General features: G+C 45.4%; 1 protein-coding gene across 4 annotated transcripts in view; it reads right to left on the bottom strand.

Moving 5' to 3' along the window:
* Adat1 (adenosine deaminase tRNA specific 1) overlaps positions 1 to 19,611 on the bottom strand; it is a 29,601-nt gene extending 9,990 nt beyond the window's left edge. For 2 of the 4 annotated variants that reach the window (XM_060391933.1, XM_060391932.1), the window contains exons 1-7: positions 19,413 to 19,611; positions 17,922 to 18,112; positions 17,557 to 17,625; positions 15,568 to 15,622; positions 14,881 to 15,011; positions 10,094 to 10,697; positions 7,250 to 7,395 (exon numbers count right to left, since the gene is read on the bottom strand). In XM_060391933.1, coding sequence (XP_060247916.1) covers positions 7,250 to 7,395; positions 10,094 to 10,697; positions 14,881 to 15,011; positions 15,568 to 15,622; positions 17,557 to 17,625; positions 17,922 to 18,090 — 1,174 coding nt within the window. In that variant the 5' untranslated portion in view covers positions 18,091 to 18,112; positions 19,413 to 19,611. Of the gene's footprint in view, positions 1 to 5,704; positions 5,805 to 7,249; positions 7,396 to 10,093; positions 10,698 to 14,880; positions 15,012 to 15,567; positions 15,623 to 17,556; positions 17,626 to 17,921; positions 18,113 to 19,412 lie in introns of all 4 variants that reach the window. The other 2 variants (XM_060391931.1, XM_021647573.2) reach the window with 2 other exon arrangements.

The following is a 19,611-nucleotide window of genomic DNA, read 5'->3' as shown; positions in this document are numbered from 1 at the left end:
AAATGACTAAATGCTGAGTGACTGCAGGTGTACCAGAGAAGCACATCCCAAACTACCTATAGCTCAAAAGGCTTACTTCTTCCCACTTGAACAAAGTGGCCTAGAAGAATCTATGCACCAACAGTTAAGACAGTTAAAACCGAAGAGCTGCAGCTGTGACAGTCTCCTGGGACTGCAACAAGTTATGTAACTAAATACTGGGCACATGGTAATTTAATGGTGTTCGTGAACCCCAGGTTAATTAATTACTACTCAGAAAATTATTACTCAAGGACAAAGTCACCCCGAGGCTTTTTGCATAAATGCTACATATATGTAGCTTGGTCTTCTTGTGGGACTTGTAACTCTGGGAGCAGGGGCTGTCTCTGATTCTTCTGCCTGGATTTGGGACCCTTTATACTGGGTTGCCTTGTCCAGCTTTATACGAGGGGAGGTGTCTAGTCTCACTGCAACTCGATATAGACCATGTCTGGCTGATATCCATAGGAGGCCTGCCCTTTTCTGAGTAAAAACAGAGGAGGATGGATGGTGGTTGGAGGCAGATAGAGGTACAGAGGGGAGAGGTACTGGGAGGAGAGAAAAGAGGGGGCATTTCAGTTGGGTTTAAAAAAGAAAAAAAAAAAAGGAAGAATAAAAATTAAAATAGAAAAAGAACAAAGTCAAGTGCCAGGCTTGGTGGTGCACACCTGTAACCCCAGTACTCTGGGAGGCAGAGACAGGAGACAGATGAATCTCTGAGTTCGAGGCCATCTTGGTCTACAAAGTGAATCCAGAACAGCCAAGGTGACACAGAGAAACCCCATCTCGGAAAAAAAACAAAACAAAACAAAACAAAAAAACAAAAAACAGGAAAAAAAAAAAAGAACAAAGTTATCTTTTAAATATTGGAGAGAACATATTCAAAGGGTGAGCACCAAAGGCAACAAAAACACTCATTGTTTCGTGTATCTAGCAATTTTATTGTAAATATAATTTTATCATTTGGCTGTATGTATTGACTAATAAAATAAGTAATCTTAGTCAAGACTTCTGCCTATTTCTGCCTCTTGAGTGCTGGATTCAAAGCATGTACCACCAAGCCTGGTTTATTACTGAGGATTAAGGAAGCATATTGGAACATTTCATTTACCAGAACAAGAAACTCTATGTCATACTCTACAGCCTGGAGGATGAGCCACATCAAGGCTCAACATGTCACCCACTTCATTGGCAGGAGGCCTGCTGGGATCTGTTTACCACCCTCACAGTAGCACAGCACAGAGGCTGGTGCGGAAAGCCCAACACCCTCTTGGGAACACAGCTGTAAAGGTTCTCAGCAGTCTGTTCCCTGGAGAACCAAGAGGAAGTTGAAATGTTCTCTGCTTCAGCCACCTCATTAGTAATGGTAAGATGCTGCACATACACACTCAGCACTCAGCTGAGGCAGGATCTAGAGCAAACCTTGTCGAGCTATTTTTTTTTTTTTTAGCTCCTTCCTCACTCCAAAAAAAGAGGCATGCCTACAAAGCAAATCAGAGCCTTGGAGTGTAGCTCAGTGGTAGGCAATTGCTAGCAAGTACATGGCCCTGGCTTGGATAGGGTAGATGGCTAGAGACATATTCTCTGTTTGGGAACTTGCTCCAGTGACGCAAGCCTGCTTTCCTTTCTGCCTTCCTTTCTGCCTTCCTTTCTGCCTTCCTTTCTGCCTGCCTTCCTTCCTTCCTTCCTTCCTTCCTTCCTTCCTTCCTTCCTTCCTTCCTTCCTGCCTGCCTGCCTGCCTGCCTTCTTTCCTGCCTTGGCTGTCCTGAAAAGCACCTGGCTGCAAGCCTTAAGTCTTATTCCACAGTAGATCACAGGGACCACATGAGTAACAAATGCCCTATCAGGGAGAGGCATGTGCTGTAGAAACTACTGAATTATCTGAGGATCATAAGACTTTTCTAGGTAGCTACTGCTGGCAGATGCTTTCCAAGAGCACTGGGTCCCTCTTGGTAGAGAGGACCACATAGTACAATGGTGGGTCCTTCCTTGTGAGCTGGTGAACAAGAGAAAGCACAGGAGCTTTTAGATTAGTTTATTTCCTTTGTTTTTATTTCTTTTTAAAAATCCTTCATCTGGGAGTTGAGAGAGAAAGGTAATTTGATCAAAATACACTGTATGAAATTCTCAAATAATTAATAAAGAAACACTATTTAAAAAAAAATCAAGCTGGGCATGGTAGTGCATGCCTGTAATCCCAGCACTCTGGGAGACAGAGGCAGGTGGATCTCTGTGAGGCCAGCCTGTTCTACAAGCAACAGCCAAGGCTACACAGAGAAACCTTGTCTCAACAAACAAACAAACAAACAAACAAACAAACAGGGTGTGGTGACTCAAGCCTTTAATCCCAGGCTGAGGCAGGCAGATTTCTGAATTCAAGGGCAGCCTGGTCTATAGAGCAAGTTCTAGAATTGTCAGGGCCACACAGAGAAACCCTATCTCTAACAAAAAAAATTTCTCACCTGACAGTCATACTTGACTAGCTCAAAACAAAACAAAACAAAAACCTGGGATGACGAGAGATACTCAGTGGGAAAGGTGCTTGCTGCTCAGACTGATGACTCAAGTTTGATCCTTGGCCCCTGTACATGTACTATGGCATGTGCAAATGTGCGTGCATGTGTGTGCCATGGGATACACAAAACAAACAAACAAACAAACAATGTATGAATGTAATTAAGACCTCTCATCCTGGGCTGGTGAGATGGCGCAGCAGTCAAGAGTGCATACAAGTTTTCTAGAGGACCCACGCTCAGTTTCCAGTGGCTCACAACTGCCTCAGAGACTGAACACCCCCTTCTTACTTCTGTGGAATCTTCACCCACGTGTACAGACTTACATAAAGACACACACGTAGGTAAAAGCCAACAAAAAACCCTGTTCATCTTTTTAATTTAGTGAGCTTTTTCATGACCTTCCCAAGATATTCTAGTATCTCAAATGGCACAGATTATTATTATTTTTTTTCTTCAGGATAAAGAAAATTAGCCTGTGAGGCAGAGTAAAAATCAAGGTTCTTAAAATGAGCATCTTTCTTGTGATTCCTGTCATTACCCCATTGCTTGTAGACACTCCCTTCTTGCACCTCCATCAATGCCATCTGAGATTCCCTGGGGTTTCCCAGAGGTGGCCTCACAACGCAGCCGCTCAGGGATGAGCAGGGAGGGGCCTGGCTCTCCCAGCAGCTGCAGGTCTTAGGATAAAGCAGAGCTATTCCTGCACACAACGAAGTTACAAAGATCACTAGATGGCTAAGAGGGCTATCAATCTTAGCAAATGCCATTTGGAGCCATATCTACCTCACCTGGTTCTCACACTGGTCAATCTTGCTTTGTGGTTGTCAAGTAAACTCAGAGAAGGTTGAGTGATTTGCCTGGGATCCCTAGAAGGACTGATGCCAGGACCTAAATACTGGCCCCTTCAATCCCCAGGCTTTTGCTAGCCTGCAGAATCTGCCTTCTAATGCATAGTCTCTCTCTCTCTAGCTCTCAGCCTGCCTATTGCCATGCTCCCCACCATGATGGTCATAGACTCACCCTCTGAAAGCCTCCGTTAAATGCTTCCTTCTATAAGTTGCCTTGGTCATGGTGCTTTGTCAAAGCAGAAGAGCTGTAACTAAGACACTGTGCGTCCCTGAACCTCCATTATACAGACAGAAGTACATTGTTGACCGCAGAGCAGCTGGCCTTACCCCCAGGCCACACAGACATGGAGACAGAGCTAGGATCAGAATGTGAGGCTTTCCGGATCACACAGGAACACTGACATACTGGACAGGCTGCAGAACAGTAGCACAGGAAACTACAAAGATGGTCCTCTTGATTCAGGAGGTGGTGTGCTGAATTGGGCTTTACAAGTATGAGGGTGAAGACTAAGCAAAGATACCCTCCTATCTGAGCAAAGCAGCAAATGGAAGCCAGTTGGCCGAGGGACCCAGATGAGGAGCTTGAGTCTGTCATTCAAACAGAGCCTGAGAGTCCTGAAACCTGCAGGCCTGACCTTTCCTGCTCCGCTCTGCTCATACATCCCGCTGTCAGGCCTCTGACAAGTACAGATGGCAGCTGGGAACAAAACAAATCAAAAACACTGAGTAAATGTTTGTTAACTCTGAATTACATAGGATTCCTTAGAGTCGGGGGCGGGTGCAGAGTTTGAGGCCAGCCTGGTCTACGGAGTGAGTTCCAGGACAGCCAGGGTTACACAGAGAAACCCTGTCTCAAAAACAAACAAACAAACAAACAAACCAAAATCTTAAAAAAAAAAAAAAAAGTAAAAACAACCAGGTATGGGAGCACATACGTAGGTGGGAGGATCTCCGTGAGTTCAAGGCCAGCCAGGGCCATACAGACCTGAGTTTGGCCCTTGGTGGAAGGAGAGAACTGAATCTCACAAAGTGTACTCTGACCTCCACATGGTCCCCCAAATACAAGAATGTGATTTAATAACTAAAAATAAAGACAAACCAATCACAAAACGGGCAAGGGATGAGAACAGATACTTCTCAATGGCTAGTAAGCACATAACAGGGTACGCATTTTAGTGGTCACTGGAGATGCAGAGCCAGCACTTCATACCTAACAGACAGCAAATACAAGTGTTGGACAGGATGCAAGGCAACTGGAGATCCTCTACAAGGATGTGGGAATGGTCCATGGCAGAGCTGCTGGGAAAATGGTTCACTCATTTCTAAAACTGTCCATGAGGTTACCATACCACCCAGCAACTCCACTCCTGTGTACATTCCTAAGAGAAAGTATTAAGAAACACGCATCCAGCTGTTCACCACGGCACTTTCATAGTAGCCTGTTGCAGAATATTTGATCCCATTACGAACCCCCAAATTATAAACTGTAAAACCCTGTTTTGTTTGCTGTGGTTGAGCCCTATCACACACCTTTAACCCAAGAGCTTTTTGTACACAGGATTTAATAGTTAACCCTAGGTCAAGAGGCAGAGCAAGAAACCAGTTGACAGGGATTAAAGAGTAGGAGGAACTTTGAGTGGAGGGGCATTTTAGACTGTGTGGAGAAGTAGAAAAAGCTTTTAGCTTAAGCTCCGACTTTAGCTTTGGCTTCAGCAGCTCAGGTCCCTGGCTTTTTTTGGGCTTTGAGCTAACAAGCCTTTGGCCTTGGATTTTCTGGCCTTTTCTTCCTGGGCGGTCAGTTGAGCTAGTGAGCCTTTGGGCTTTTTCCATCCGGACCTGAGCTGAGAAGGAAGGTCAGCTGGGTGCTTTCTCTGCCTCTCTGAGCTAGCAGGTTTCACCCCAGCATCTGGCTCCCCAGTCTTTATTGGTAAAATAGAAAGGTTATTATTCTCATTTTTGTTTATAACAACAACAGCCCAAAGCAAAACATCCCCAAAGACCATCACTGAGGGGAATAAACCAAGTGAGGCATGGCAATATAGTGGATACTACTTAGCCATACATGAAGGAAGTACCAAGCCACACCACATGTGTGAGCTGTAGAGACATGTTAAGTGGATCAGGCAGACACAAAGGACCACAAAGGAAATGATTTCATTTACAGGAAGTATCCAGAAGACAGGAATACTTGGAGAAAATGAGTGGAGCAGATGAGGGAATTACAAGGGCTAGGGAAAAGGAGGAGCAGGTAGTTTCCTTTTGTGTGAAATGAAAAAGACTCAGAATTGGATAGGGAAAAAAAATGAGTTCAGGAAGCTGTACCTGGCCCGAGGGCTTCCAATTTCTTTCTTTGTTGTTCCCTGTGGAAAACCATTGGCTGTAACATCCAAAGGCTGCTCAGGAACAGCACTCCAGCTGATAGCTATGAAGAGAACAATTCTGGAGTGAAAACATTTTCTACCAAGCTGGGTGTGGTGGGTGGCGCATGTCTGTAACCCCAGCACTCGGGAGGCAGAGGCAAGTGGATCACTCAGTTCGAGGCCAGGCTGGTCTACAAAATGAGTCCAGGACAGCCAAGGCTACACAGAGAAACCCTGTCTCAGAAAAAAGAAAAAACAAAAAACAAACTTTCTACCCACAAATTAGTGCTGCCCTCAAATTTGCCCAGAGTTTTCTCTGTGCTGTGGACAGTAGTTAATATAGACTCATAACTAAGTATTGACCGAGTGCTCATCCCTAAATGGGACAATCGTATCAGACTCCCAAAGCCCAGGAGGATCACAGAAGAGGTAGAGTGAGTGACAAAGCTGGAGGATAGGGAGGAGTGCTGTGAAATGCTCTTTGGACATTTTATGGCTGCTGCACAACTGTAGCTATGGTTACCTGCAAAAGCTCCAGCCAAGATGAGTCATCACTTCAGCAGACAGCACTAACTGTATTCAGTAGGATCCAAAAAAATAAAAAAATAAAAAAGCAAGCAAATCCAAATGGAAAACCAAACAACAACCGGAGAGAGAAAGAGAGATGGAGGGAGAGAGAGAGAGAGAGAGCAAACATAAATAAAAAAGGGAGGGTGACATGTTAGGAGTGCCTGGGGAGAGCTGGAGTCAAAATACAAGATAAAAATATTTGATAAAGGGCTGAAGAGATAGCTCAGAGGTTAAGGGCACCGGCTGCTCTTCCAGAGGTCCTGAGTTCAATCCCCAGTTATGACATGGTGGGTCATAACCATCTTTAATGAGATCTGGTGCCCTCTTCTGGCCTGCAGGCAGAACACTGTATGCATAATTTAAAAATATTTGTTAAAAATAAAAGATAAAAATTGTCCAATATTTCACAAAAATGTTCTCTGACTCAACAGCACCATGAAAGTTAGGTATGACATCAAAACAAGTTGGGTCTGATCCTTGGTTCCTCAGGGTTCAATGATATCAAATAGTTCATAATTATTATTATAGCTTATAATTCCTTTAAAGATTTATTCTTTATACAGTGACCTGCCTGCATGCCAGAAGAGACACACCAGATCTCATTATAGATGGTTGTGAGCCACCATGTGGTTGCTGGGAATTGAACTCATGACCTTTGGAGGACCAGACAGTGCTCTTAATTGCTGAGCCATCTATGAATTATATGCTAGATACAGAAATATATATATATACATATATAGTTAAATAGAATTTCTTAACTCTCAGGCATGTGGAGCAATATTCTTCTAACCTGAATACAAAGAAGGCCCAGACCCTGTCAGGATCTCACAGGGCATCTTCCAAGGACACACTGGAGTTACAGTGTCTTTGGGACAGACTGTCCCAGGGCAGTCTGTCAGAGAAGTTACTGCAGGGAAAGTCAGCCTGAACGCCTTACCTGCACCACAAGGCACGAGTCGGCCCGGACCATCAGCTCTTTTCACTTGCACTGCACAGCGGCTCTGTTCAAACAGTAAACCTGACTGCTGTATTTTCAGTTCCTGAACTCCAAAGCCTCGGGGTAAAGCCAAGACTTCCTGACACCTAAGTATAAGAGAAAAGGCATTCAGCTTGTGGCCTAGAGAGACTCTCATCTAACAGCAGCTCAGCATGTCAGAGGCCCTAGTAGTTGAGTGAATCTACTTGTTTACTTACTGAGGTGGGAAGTGAAACATGCCAGAATAGAATCTGTACATTGAGAAGTTTTAGATTAAGCCAGGTGGTGGTAACACACGCCTTTAATCCCAGCACTCAGGAGGCAGAGGCAGGTGGATCTCTGTCAGTTTGAGGCCATCCTGGTCTACAGAGTGAGTTCCGTCCAGGACAGGCAAGGCTATGCAGAGAAACCCTATCTCAAAAAGCAAACTAACAAACAGCAACAACAAATGACTCTAAAAATGTATTATTTATTTATTTGATATAGGATCCGTGTAGTCTTGGACTGTCCTGAACCTGAATTACAGGAGAGGAGGACCTTGAAGCTCTGATTCTCCTGATTCCGACTCCCGAGTGCTGGGATTACAGATGTACACCACAACCCAACTTGTTTTATGAGGTGCTGGGGATCAAACAGAGAGCCTTATATGGCTGCCAGCAAGCAGTCTGCCAACTGTGCTATATCCCCAAGCCCAGCAGGAACTTTATGGCTTGAAAAAGTTCCCATCCTACTGGTCTGAGGCATAACTAAAAACTGTTAATATCCTTAGGGGTGCCAGAGATCTCAAACTTCATTCTTCATTTGAGAAACTTACACGTTACCTTGTTCACATAGACTTCCTAGGAAATCCTTCATACAGAACCCACACTAAAATTATCCCATACTATAAAAGTTGTTGGGCCTGAGAGATGGTTCAGAGGTAAAGAGCACTGGTTGCTTTTCCAGAGGTTCTGAGTTCAGTTCCCAGCAACCATATATAATATATGTAAGCATATAAGCACAGATCAGCTGTTCACAACCATCTATAACGAGACCTGGTGCCCTCTTCTGGAATGCAGGTGTACATGCAGGCAGAACACTGTATACATAATAAATAAATAAATCTTTTTAAGTTTTTTTTTCTCCTTTTCTAAATAAGCCAGGTGCTCACATGATGCAACTCAAATGCACAGATGGAAACTTCAAATCTCAGAAACATTATAGCCATTAGCAGCCGCCATCACTCCATTCCAGGTCCTCTCCAGCCCAGTAACCACCAACCTACCATTGATCACTATAGACTTGCCTTTGGTGGTTATTTCACATCAGTGGAATCAAACTTGTATGGCTTATTTCATTAGCACGGTATGTATTTTAACGGTTCATTCATTTTTTTTTTTTTCTCCCCAGAGGCTGGATCTCACGTAGCCCAGGTTAGCCTTGAACTTAATGTAATTTCTGGTCTTCCAGTCCAAGTGCTGGGATTGCAGGCTGGGTGCCACCATGTTTGGTACTTGAGTTCTTTCTGACAGCGAATGGTATTTGCTTGTTTAAATACACTACTTTTTGCTTGTTTGCTTTTAAAGACAGGGTCTCACTGTGCAGCCCCGGCTGTCCTGGGACTCACTGTGTGGACCAGGCTGGCCTCAGAGCTCACAGAGATCCACCTGCCTCTGTCTCTCTGCCCAGATATACACAGTATCTTATCCATTTACCCACTGATAGGCATTTGGGCTGCTTCCATTTGTGGCTATTACATGCTGCTATATACAACTGTGTGTATGTTTTAGTGGGAATGTACATTTCCACTTCTTTTGGGTGCATGCCTAGGACTGGGAACGCTAGGTTCTGTCTTACTTTTGGAATCTGCTTCCCAGGCTGTATGTCCCCACGATGCCTCTCTTTACTACAGCACACACTAGGGTGTATAGGCTTATTTATTTATTTATTTATTTATTTTGAGACAGGGTCTTTGTTTATTTTGCAAAGATTTAGAATCTTGCTATGTAGCCCAGACTGGCTTTGAACCTGGATCCCTCTATTTTAGTTTCCAGAGTACTGGATACACACACACACACACACACACACACACACACACACACACATTTTAAAGTATAATGACAATTATATTGTTTCTGTTTGTTTGCCTGCTTTTTTTCTTTTTGAGACTGGATCTCATGTAGCCTAGGCTGGCCTCACACTCGCTATGCAGCTAAGGGTAACCCTGAATTTCTGATCTTCCTGCTCCCCCGACCCAATGCTATGACTAGAAGTCTGTGTCTTCATGCCCAGTTCCACGCGGTGGTGAGAGTCAACCTAGGGCTTCATTTAAATTAGGCAAGCACTCCTCCATCCAACGAGATGCATTCTCCAGCCCTGGCAACTGTCCTGCTTGCTGCAGAAGCACACAGTGGAAAAATGATAATGCACAGCAGTAACAAAGAGGAAAACAACCCACAACACCATGACTCAGAGATAATTATCGACAAACAGCCTCCTACAGCTCTCTGTGCACATCCATATTTTAAGACCAAGATGGAGCTCACTTCATCTTCTAAATTGCTCTTTAAACATCATAAACATCTTTCTACATTAAGTATTCATCAATACTATTTTTAACAAAATAAATCACTTCGTTTCTAACTGTAGAGCATTACTGGTTTCCCTTCCTTTTTAAGTTACTGCATATACAATGCATACCTAAGACTTATACTTTCTTAATTATTTCTTTAGAAAAACTGTCAAGATGTGCAACTGCTGAGTCTACCAGTGGAGACTCTTCTGGGTCCTTGCACACCTTCCCCTGCCCTCCCCACTGCCTCTCACCTCTCAATCAATGCTCTCCTCATGGCTTCCTGGCTGTATGGGCACTTCCCAATGACCACAGCTGACAGGTAGATGGGCTTCTCCAGGAAATGCATTAGCAGTGCACCCTGGCATCCAAGGACATTCCACCTTGCTATCTTGTCACTGCAGGACATGGAGCATGTCCTATCTCCCCTGCCGGGCTTTACTCGAAGCAGCCCCACCTGGTGGTAGGCAGCGCCTGGCTGTCTCAAGTCTCCAGTTTCTCCAGGAACACACTTGGCTCCCGTTCTATATACATCCACCACCTTGAAGCTACCTGGAGCTATTCCATTGACAGTGTCCAGTTCTTCCTTGGTGAGATCAGAGCTGCTGACATCTGGTTTGACTGGACCACTTTCCTGTGTCCCATGGCGATCTACACAATTGGAGAGTGACCTGGCAGGTGTTCCGGGCCTCATTTTCTTGGCTGCAGGACTCTCAGGGTCTTCACAACTCCTTTTATTTTTAGAATCCCCTAGATTATCACTCCCTTTTACAGGTGAGTTGTTGGCCCAATTTCTGATGACAGGACAGCAAGGTTGTTCTTCAAACTCAAGCATTGGAATGATGGAGGCATCCCCACCTGCACGAGAAGAAACCCCTTACCCAAGAATTCTCAGGATGAGTCTCCCAGACCAGTGACACTGATGTCCCTTAGGAATTAGAAATACAAATTGTGAGGCTGGAGAGCAGCGGTAGAGTGATAGCCTAGCATAAAGGAGATCCCAATTTCAGTCCCCAACACTGTGTGTGTGTGTGTGGGGGGTGTGAATTACTGGGACCTAATATACATGCTGAATCAGAAACTCTGAAGGTGGAGCCCAGAAGTCTGCTGTAATAAGCTGAGTAGACCATTCTGATGGAAGCTGAAGGAATCATGGCCTTGAACCAAAGTCGATTTGTTTTCCCTGCTGAGCTGAGGGGGAGGAAGAGGTGGGCAGGTGGTAAAGAAGTAGGCAGTTGGCAGAGCACAGGCCTAATGAGCAGAGGCCTGCTCTTGTTGCATCCACCATGAAAAGAGGAAGAAATATAAAATCAAAACCACATGTGCACACGCACGGATGCACATGTGTGGGTCAGAGGGTAACTGCAGGTGTGCAGGTGTCAGTCCTCACCTTCCGCTTTGTTTGAGACAGGAGCTTGTTCCCTGCTGCATATGTCCCAGGAGTGCTGGGACATGTTACAGACATGTGCTAGTGTGCGTGGCCTTACGTGGGTTCTAGGGATTCAAACTCAGGCTCAGTGCTTGATGACAAGCACTTTACACATGGAGACCTCCACAGACACCCTTCTTTCCTCAATAATAAATTAATATTAGGGCTGGAGAGAAGGCTCAGGGGTTAAGAGCGCTTGCTGTTCACCTATGGGCCCAGGTTGGGTTCCCAGCACCCACGTTGAGGGGGTTCATAACTTCCTGTAATTCCAGTTCCAGGCGGCCTGATGCCCTCAGGTCTCTGCTGGCACTTGTATGCAAATGGTCCACATAAGCACACACATGTTCATGACATCAGGAACAATAAGCAAGCATAACGATAGGCAAATAAATCTTTTTATAAACTAACTATATATACACATATAAATAAACAAACAAGAAACACTGCATGTACTAAAGTCTTAATAAAAATCTCTGAATTCTTGATGAAGGCTCTCTCCTAGATCCTGCAAGTCAAAACTTCTCCATGAGAGACTTATGGGAAACTGAATATTTAAACAAAGGTCTCAAGTAATTTCTACCACAGGGAAAGTTTGGACCAGAGTGTCTCACTCTCCACATTACTCAGGACATTTGTTTGTTTTCTCTTTTGAGATAAAGGCCTTTTGTAACTCAGACTGGCCTCAGTTCCCTATTAGCTGTAGGTGCCCCTGAATTCCTAAACCGCCTGCCCCTGCCTCTTCTGTGCTGGGATTGGTAGGGTGTCACCACGCCTGGGCTGAAGGAAACTGTGAGTAATGGAGGTGCTCCTGTATGTTAGCTATTAGACAGCCTCTATCCATTAGATGCTGATAGTCCTCCAGTCTGATAATCAAAAAATTTTCCAGAGCCAGCCTGGCTGATACACATGTAATTCCAATACTTAGGAGGCAGAAGCAGAACTGTGATAAGAATATTTTAGACTACACAGCCAGACTGTCACACACGCATGCACGCACACACACACACACACGCACACACACACGTGCACACACACACACACACGCACACACACACGTGCACACACACGCACACACACACGTCTCCAGATGTTGCCAAGTATCTTTCGGAGAAAGTATCCTGAGCTGAGAACTACAGCTTTAAGGGTAGTCTTAAGGGGTGCAGGTACGGGTGAGGGGATGGGGGAGACATTTTAAAAAAGTGTGTGCATGTGTGTGTCTCACATGTGTGCAGGTGCCTGCTGAGGCCAGAAGTGGGACTTGAATCCCATGAAACTGGACGTACAGGCAGTTGTGGGCTGTGCAACATGGGTGTTGGGAACTGAACTCGTGTTCTCTAGAACAGTGTCCTTAACCACTGAGCAACCTTGACTGCCTTAGGGAAAGACTTTTGTTTTGCGATGCTGGAGATCACAACTGAGTCTTGTGGCTACTGCGCAAGCACTCTGCCACCGAGTTACACCCCCAAGCCTGACGACTACTGATTTTTAATGAGCAAGGTTTCCCAAGGGCATTTTTTGGACTGGGAGCCTGTAAGATGCCTTAGGAAACAGTAGAGGCTTATTTCATGGTTGAGCAAATTTGATGAACATTATTCAAAATATCATCTTGATATTATGATGTGTATTCATCAGAAAATACCCACAATAAACTGCAAAGTCAAGTCCACACCAGTATTTCTGAAAGCTGTAGTGTTTCCCTGTGCTGGTTTACAGATTTTTCATCTGTTCTGTGCCCACAAAAACCAAAGAAAACCTGAGGTCGGGAGAAAGCACAGCACTCCCTTGAGAAGGGAGCTATTTCTACAAACGCCAACCTAATGGGAAAAGTACTCTAGCAGTCTTTATGAGCCGAGAGTGGCAAAGGCAAGAGAGATACCGAAGGAGAAATGTCAGGACACAATTTCTGGCTGGCTGACTTCCAGGGACCTGGCAAGGTGACCGCCACTCTGGAGAACTCATGGGGTCCACCTCCTACTCTGTACACTCAGAGATGTGATTGTGACAGAACGCCTGGATACAAGAGACTGACTCACACTAATAGAACACAAAAGCAGGAGTCTAAAGTAGCTAACCAAGACACCAAATTATTAATTAGTAATGAGAAGTAAATGTCAAGGCAGCCAGGGAGTCACATTTGCTAGGCAGTGTGCTACCTTCTTGCAGCCAAACCATGGGTGGGGGAGCAGCACACTGGAAGAGATTACTCATGAACCAAGGGGGTTATATCAGTGGTTGAAGATTTTTTTTTTCCAGCAAAACAATTTCCAGAGTTTTAAAGATCAACAGAGGGCTGCCAATTTCTTACTTAAGATCTTAAAAACAAGACAAACCAAAATCCAATTACCACAATTAACAAAAGAGAGAGAGAACCTAACCCACGCTACAGCTATTGTTTCTCCCGCTTGCTTCTCAGTACACTGTCATCATTCCTCCAGGGCCCTGAGAAACCTGGAAGTCATCTTTGCCTCTTCCCCCTCCTTCACATACAATCATGGCATCTGAGCCACTGTCTTAAATCTCTCTCGCACTTATTCAGTTGTCTACCTCTCACTAATGACCTCTGCCCTCCTCAAACCACCACACTGTCAGTTAAAAACAGAAGACTGTCACGGCCTTTACTTTCGAAATACCTACTAGACAGTCTTGAGTTTTCTTGCTTTGCACAGATGCTCACAGAGCAGTGTGCCCGAGCACGCTGGTCTGTGTAGTTTGTTAGCAGGCTGACATCCTGGATAGATCCTCCGGGTCTCTCCTCACGCTAAGCAAGCATCACCACTGCGTTCTCTCCCCAGACCCTTGTTTACTGCTTTCTACTTAGTATCCCTCTGTGTCTGAGTAATAGAGAATACCGGTTCATGACAGGCATGTGGCACACTCCCGTACCTTCAGTTCAAGGGAAGGCGGACTGAGAGCAGGACTGTCTCAAAAAACAAAAACACTGGCTGTGTGGAGCACGCCTGCGTTCCCAGCCCTTGGGAGACAGAGGCAGGAAGATAGCTGAAGTTCAAGGCCAACATGGGCCTACATATTGAGATCAAGGCCAGCCAGGACAACTTAACATAAAACCTGTCTCATGCCAGTGAGATGGCTCAGTATGTAAAGGTGCTTGCTGCTAGCCTGATGAACTGAGTTTTATCTTCAGAGCCCACCTAGTAGAAGCAGAGAATTAATTACTACAAGTTGTCTGACTTCCATGTACGTACAGTGGCGTATGCGCCCCCCATGCACGAGTGTTTTTAACTATATATATATATAAAAAAAGCTTGTCTCAAAAAAAAAAAGAGAAAAATATCTATTTGTTCAATGAAGAGATAAATGAATGAAATGAGCTTTAGGATAAGTTACTGTAGTAAGACTTTGGGCTTTTGAGCCCCAGTAACTATATTATACTTTGTAGGAGCACAGCTTGAAGCTGCCCCCTCCTGACTTTGAGAACTAACAGTCTAAGAACGCCACACTGCCCCATTTCTGCCTTCTGCTTTCCCTCAGTAGAAATGTGACTGTGTATATACGTCACTGCCATTAGCTGTACCTTTGGGAGAAACATCCCTATGAGCAAGACAAGCATAAGGAGGAAGCCAGTGCAACGTTAGAAGGCTTGGTGATACTTACAGGGTGTGTGGCTAGAGAAAAACACGAAGGACAGGTCAGGTCTGAGCCTCCAACGTCCTCTCTGAGTTCCTGGAACAAAGATACTATCCTCTTGCAGGACAGCTGCCAAATGGAGCTGATGGAGAAGGTATCTGAGGGTTGAAGATATCAGAATGAACGAGCAGGCTGGGGGTGGCTCAGGGTGCCTTACGGGCATGCTGAGGGCCTGGCAGAGGCAGCACCCTTGGCTTGATTCCCAGAACTACAGAATCAGCAAAGTGGAGGGGAAAAAAAAGCATAAACAACACACCCCTGTGGTCAAGAGAGCTCCCTGGCTGGGTGACTGCTGCAGAACACTGAGGCTGGCAGGGATCTGGCACTGTGAGAATGATGGTGGCGAGTGCTTCTCAAAGGTTCTCAGGCCTCACCCTGGATCTACTGAAGTCAGGATCCCTGGAGAGGCTAGCCGTCTTCTCCACTCCTGTCCCTGTGCTGGGTTTGAACCCTGAGGCCTGATACACTAGCCATGTGCTCCATCACTACGTTTATACCCCAGACTCAGAAACTTGGGTGTTAGCAGTTGATTCTGAGGTCTGGACCCTGGTAGTTCAGAGTGACATGATCTGCATTAGCTTCGAGCTTGTGAGAAATGCAAACCCCACCCCCAAGACATGGTCAACCAAGACTGTTTGGGGAGTGTGGCTTTACCTCTGGAAGCTCCTTCTGGCTATGATCTCAGCGTGGCTGTCATTGAGGATGTCTCCTGTGGCAAAGACAGGAAACATGGAGTAAATGAAGACATGAGATCTGGAGCGGTTGGCAGAGTATACAGCAGTGCCCTGTGCCAGCACTCAGCATGGCCATGTTACCTCCTGGGGAGGGGGGTTGTGAGAAAGTGTCACAGTCATTGGTGACAATGTACTTGCAGCTTGAGTTTCTCAACATATGTGGCCATAAAAGCCTTCGTATAGAAGGAAAGCCTATAAAATAGAGGATGAAATGGGTGTGGTGGTACATGTCTTTTATCCCAGCACTTGGGAAGCAGAAGCTGGTGGCTCTCTGTGACTCTTGAGGCCAACCTGGTCTACACAAGGAGTTCTAGGCCAGTCAGGGCTATACAGAGAGACCTTGTCTCAAACAAACAAACAAGCAAACAAACAAAAATATATAGGATCCTTTACCCACAAGATGCTAAGAATACCACTCCCCAAGTGCTGATGGCCAAAAATACTTCTGGACAATGCCAAAAAAGTACCGTGGGTACAAAATTGCCACTGGTTGCTGGGTCCATGGTGCTGGATGTAATCCCTGGCTTAGGCAGGGATACCACGAGTTTGAGGCCACTCTGAACAACACAGGAAGTTCTTGATACGCCTGGGCTATATAGTAAGATCTTATTTCAAAATACTAAACAAACAACAAACAAACAAAAACATCCCAAAAAAACCAAACCAAACAAAAACTACCTCTAGTTGAGAACCACTGATTTATAGAAACAAAATTCTCAAGTGCTTGAGGACTGAATCTAAGGTCTTATGCAGCTAAGGCAAGTGCACTGCCCCTGAGCTATGTCCCCAGAGTCTTTACGTTTTTGTACAGATATCTATAAGATATTACATGTAAATAAGATAGTAATTCTACTTTCCTTATTTTGTATATATGTGCTATGATGTGTGTGCACATGATATAATATGCATGTAGAGGTCGGAGGACAGGTCTAAGCAGTTGGTTTTCTCCTTCTACTACATGGATTCTGGGGATGAAAGTTACCTTGTGGCCTGGTAGCAGACAGGGTTTCACCGTGAAGCTCTGGCTGGCCTGGGGCTCACTAGAACTCCACAGAAATCCACTAGTCTCTGCTTCCTGAGTATTAGGCTTACTGGCATGTGCCAGCACCCCTGACCCTCTATTTTTTTTTTTTTTTTGACATGGGGTTTCACTATGCTGGTTAAGCACTTCTTCAAATCCACCTTTAGCACAAGCAGGCCTTGAAATTTAGATGCTCCTCCTTGCCTTATCTTTCCAAGTCACTTGTGCCATCTGGCTACAGAAATCCTGTATCTCTAAATCAGGGATAGAGATCTCTTATACCATGGTGTCATTTTCTCGCTCACAATGACACATTTCTGTAGTGGGCCTGAGCTCGTTCTCTCATACACAGAAGACATGGCTAGGGGGAGGGACTTCCACATTCTTGTTGATGCCAAGGGTCTGTTTAATTCAAGACTGCTTTCTGGGACTCCAGAAGCCACTCCGGCTGCTTCCTCCACCTACTAGTAAGCCTGGACGCCTTCCCCACACAACGCGAGGAACCTTTGGTTTAAACCTGAACGTACTGACTGAGTTTTAGAAGCATGTTCCTGGTGATTTTTGCTCTGCTTCGGATTTATTCTTTTCTTTTATTCCCTTGAGCCACGGAGTATTTACTATGCTTGTCTTGGTGTTCTTGCCACAGCCCCTGGAGTGTTAGGATTACAGGAACACACCACCATGTTTGGCCTTGAATTCGAATTAAAAAAACAAACAAACAAAAACAGTCTCCCAAGGTGGGGGTGGGGGTGAGGAGGGCTGGAGTCAGTAGTAATCAAGGGGTCAGGCACTCCAACCAGCACGGCCTCTCTTCCTTGACAAGGAGACTACAGGTCAGCATGGGCTCACACAGAGACAGCAACTGTCTGGAGCCCCATCTTTGCTTACCGCTCTTCCTCATCTTGGACTGGCCGATGCACTTTGTTCCTGTTCCCATCGAGACCACTTCCTTTGTCGCTGAGAGAAAAACAAACAAACAAACAAACAAACAAACAAACAAACCCAAATCATTAAGTAAGTGAACCCTCAGAGGCTTCGCTTCCTCATGTTCAGGCTTAATACGTCCACATTTCTCTGTTCTCAGGGGGGTTCCCACGGGTGGACTCTCCAGGACCGCAGTACCCTTGGGGTGGTTTGCCGCCACCAGAAGTACTGCGCCACCTGGTGGAGAGCATGGGAAAACAGAAACGCTGCAGCTCACATCCAGCCCAGCTCTGGACAGCAGGTCCGCTCACAGAGAGAGAAGGTCTCACCTGGCACTTGCTTCTCAGTGCTATCCCAGGCTTGGTCAGCTGGAGACTGTATCTTCACCACGGCTGCCAACAAAGTCCACTCACGGTTTGGCTCAGGCTTCCCCTGCTTGGGCAGTTTGACATTATAGTGTGCATAGCACAGCTGAGCAATCTCATCTGGGGTCCACATGGGTGGAGCTGGAGCTGAGGCCCTGACAAAGAGCCAAACCATTAGAAAGCAAGCTTAAGACGACAGAGACGCACTGGGGTGCTTCAGCAGTCTCTAAAGTAGCCCAACAGTGCTCAGACTAAGGTTCGTGTTTTCCTGCTAATCTCCCTCCGCTCCCGTCTCTAATAAAGCGTGAAGCCACCAATTCCATAAGTTATTTCTTCAAGCTTATAATTTATAAGCTTATAATAGCTTGTAATTTCTTCAGAAATTTATAAGCTAAGGAACGTGGATTTACTTTGTTTTATACCGTCCTTTTCAGATTTCAGCTTGCTCTGGGCAGATCGTCACCCTACAAGGTTTCTTTCTGGATAGATGTTCTTATTTTATCCTCCTTCTTCCCAACAGAAGAGTAAATCTGCCTCACTCTAGCAAATTTCCAAAGTCTCTCACTGAATGGTTTTCTAACAGTTGTGCTTCAGCGTGTGGGCATGGAGCTGTACTTTCTAGGTTTCAATTCCAGCTTTATCACGGATTAACTGTGTGATCATTGGGTAGATTATTTTAGTTTTCACATCTGTTAAAGCATGAATAGTATTTAACATTTTTTTTTTCGAGACAGGGTTTCTCTGTGTAACAGCCCTGGCTGGAACTTGATCTGTAGACCACTGTGGCTTTGAACTCAGAGATCCACTTGCCTCTGCCTCCTAAGTGTTGAGATTAAAGGCATGTGTCACCACTGTCTGGCTAGCATTAACATACTTTGACTTCATGTGATTATATGAAAAGCTTCTTAAATGAGCTCATACAATGGCTAGACACAGCGGAGCATTTGTAGAAAAACAACCAAATAGTTTTTACTGAGGTCAGAGGCGATGTTTCGGCAAGGTATTTCTAAGACTTGTGCAAAATACAGGCTCCTTTTTGCAGTAAATGGTAATGGTTATTCTGGCAGGGATTGACAGAGTCTGTTACATTGAAGTCTAAGGCATTCGAGAAGTCTTGTATTTCTAGGAGCACGGGCGATCCTAGAATCCTGTTAGTTCCAGGAAGGTATCACAGAAAATTTTAAGGAGGTTGACACCTGCCATCAACCTGAAATTAAACTAGAGGTATATATTACAAACTACCAAAGCCAAGGGGACGAGGCAGCCCAAACTACATCACGTCAGCCGGGCAGCTGACTGAAGGACCTCGCAGTTGCTGAGTGTTTCGATATTTTGGGTCCGCTGTGATTCGTGTCTACAACCCCTAACGACCTCGGAGAACTCCTTCATTAGAAGAAGCTCACACATGCATTTGTGTGACCACAAATAAGAGTCGCAAAAAGCTGAAAAACCCACTTCTTTTCCTACCCCGAAGTGGGGCTCCGCAGGGTTGGAGCGCCTAGCTGGGTCCCTCCCCGCGGGAGCAGTGAACACGGGTCCTCACAGCCTTCTCGCACACAAGGCCAGTTGTGTAGAGCTGGCCCTGAGACCCTGTTACCCCCGCGCCGCGCCCTCCACCACTCCCGCCACGCGATCCTGCTCTCCCGCCACGCTC

Source organism: Meriones unguiculatus, chromosome 10 (genome assembly GCF_030254825.1).
Source record: "Meriones unguiculatus strain TT.TT164.6M chromosome 10, Bangor_MerUng_6.1, whole genome shotgun sequence".
In the NCBI taxonomy this organism is placed as follows: domain Eukaryota; kingdom Metazoa; phylum Chordata; class Mammalia; order Rodentia; family Muridae; genus Meriones; species Meriones unguiculatus.
Note: the sequence above shows the minus strand (reverse complement) of the source record. Positions and strands in the feature narration are given on the sequence as shown.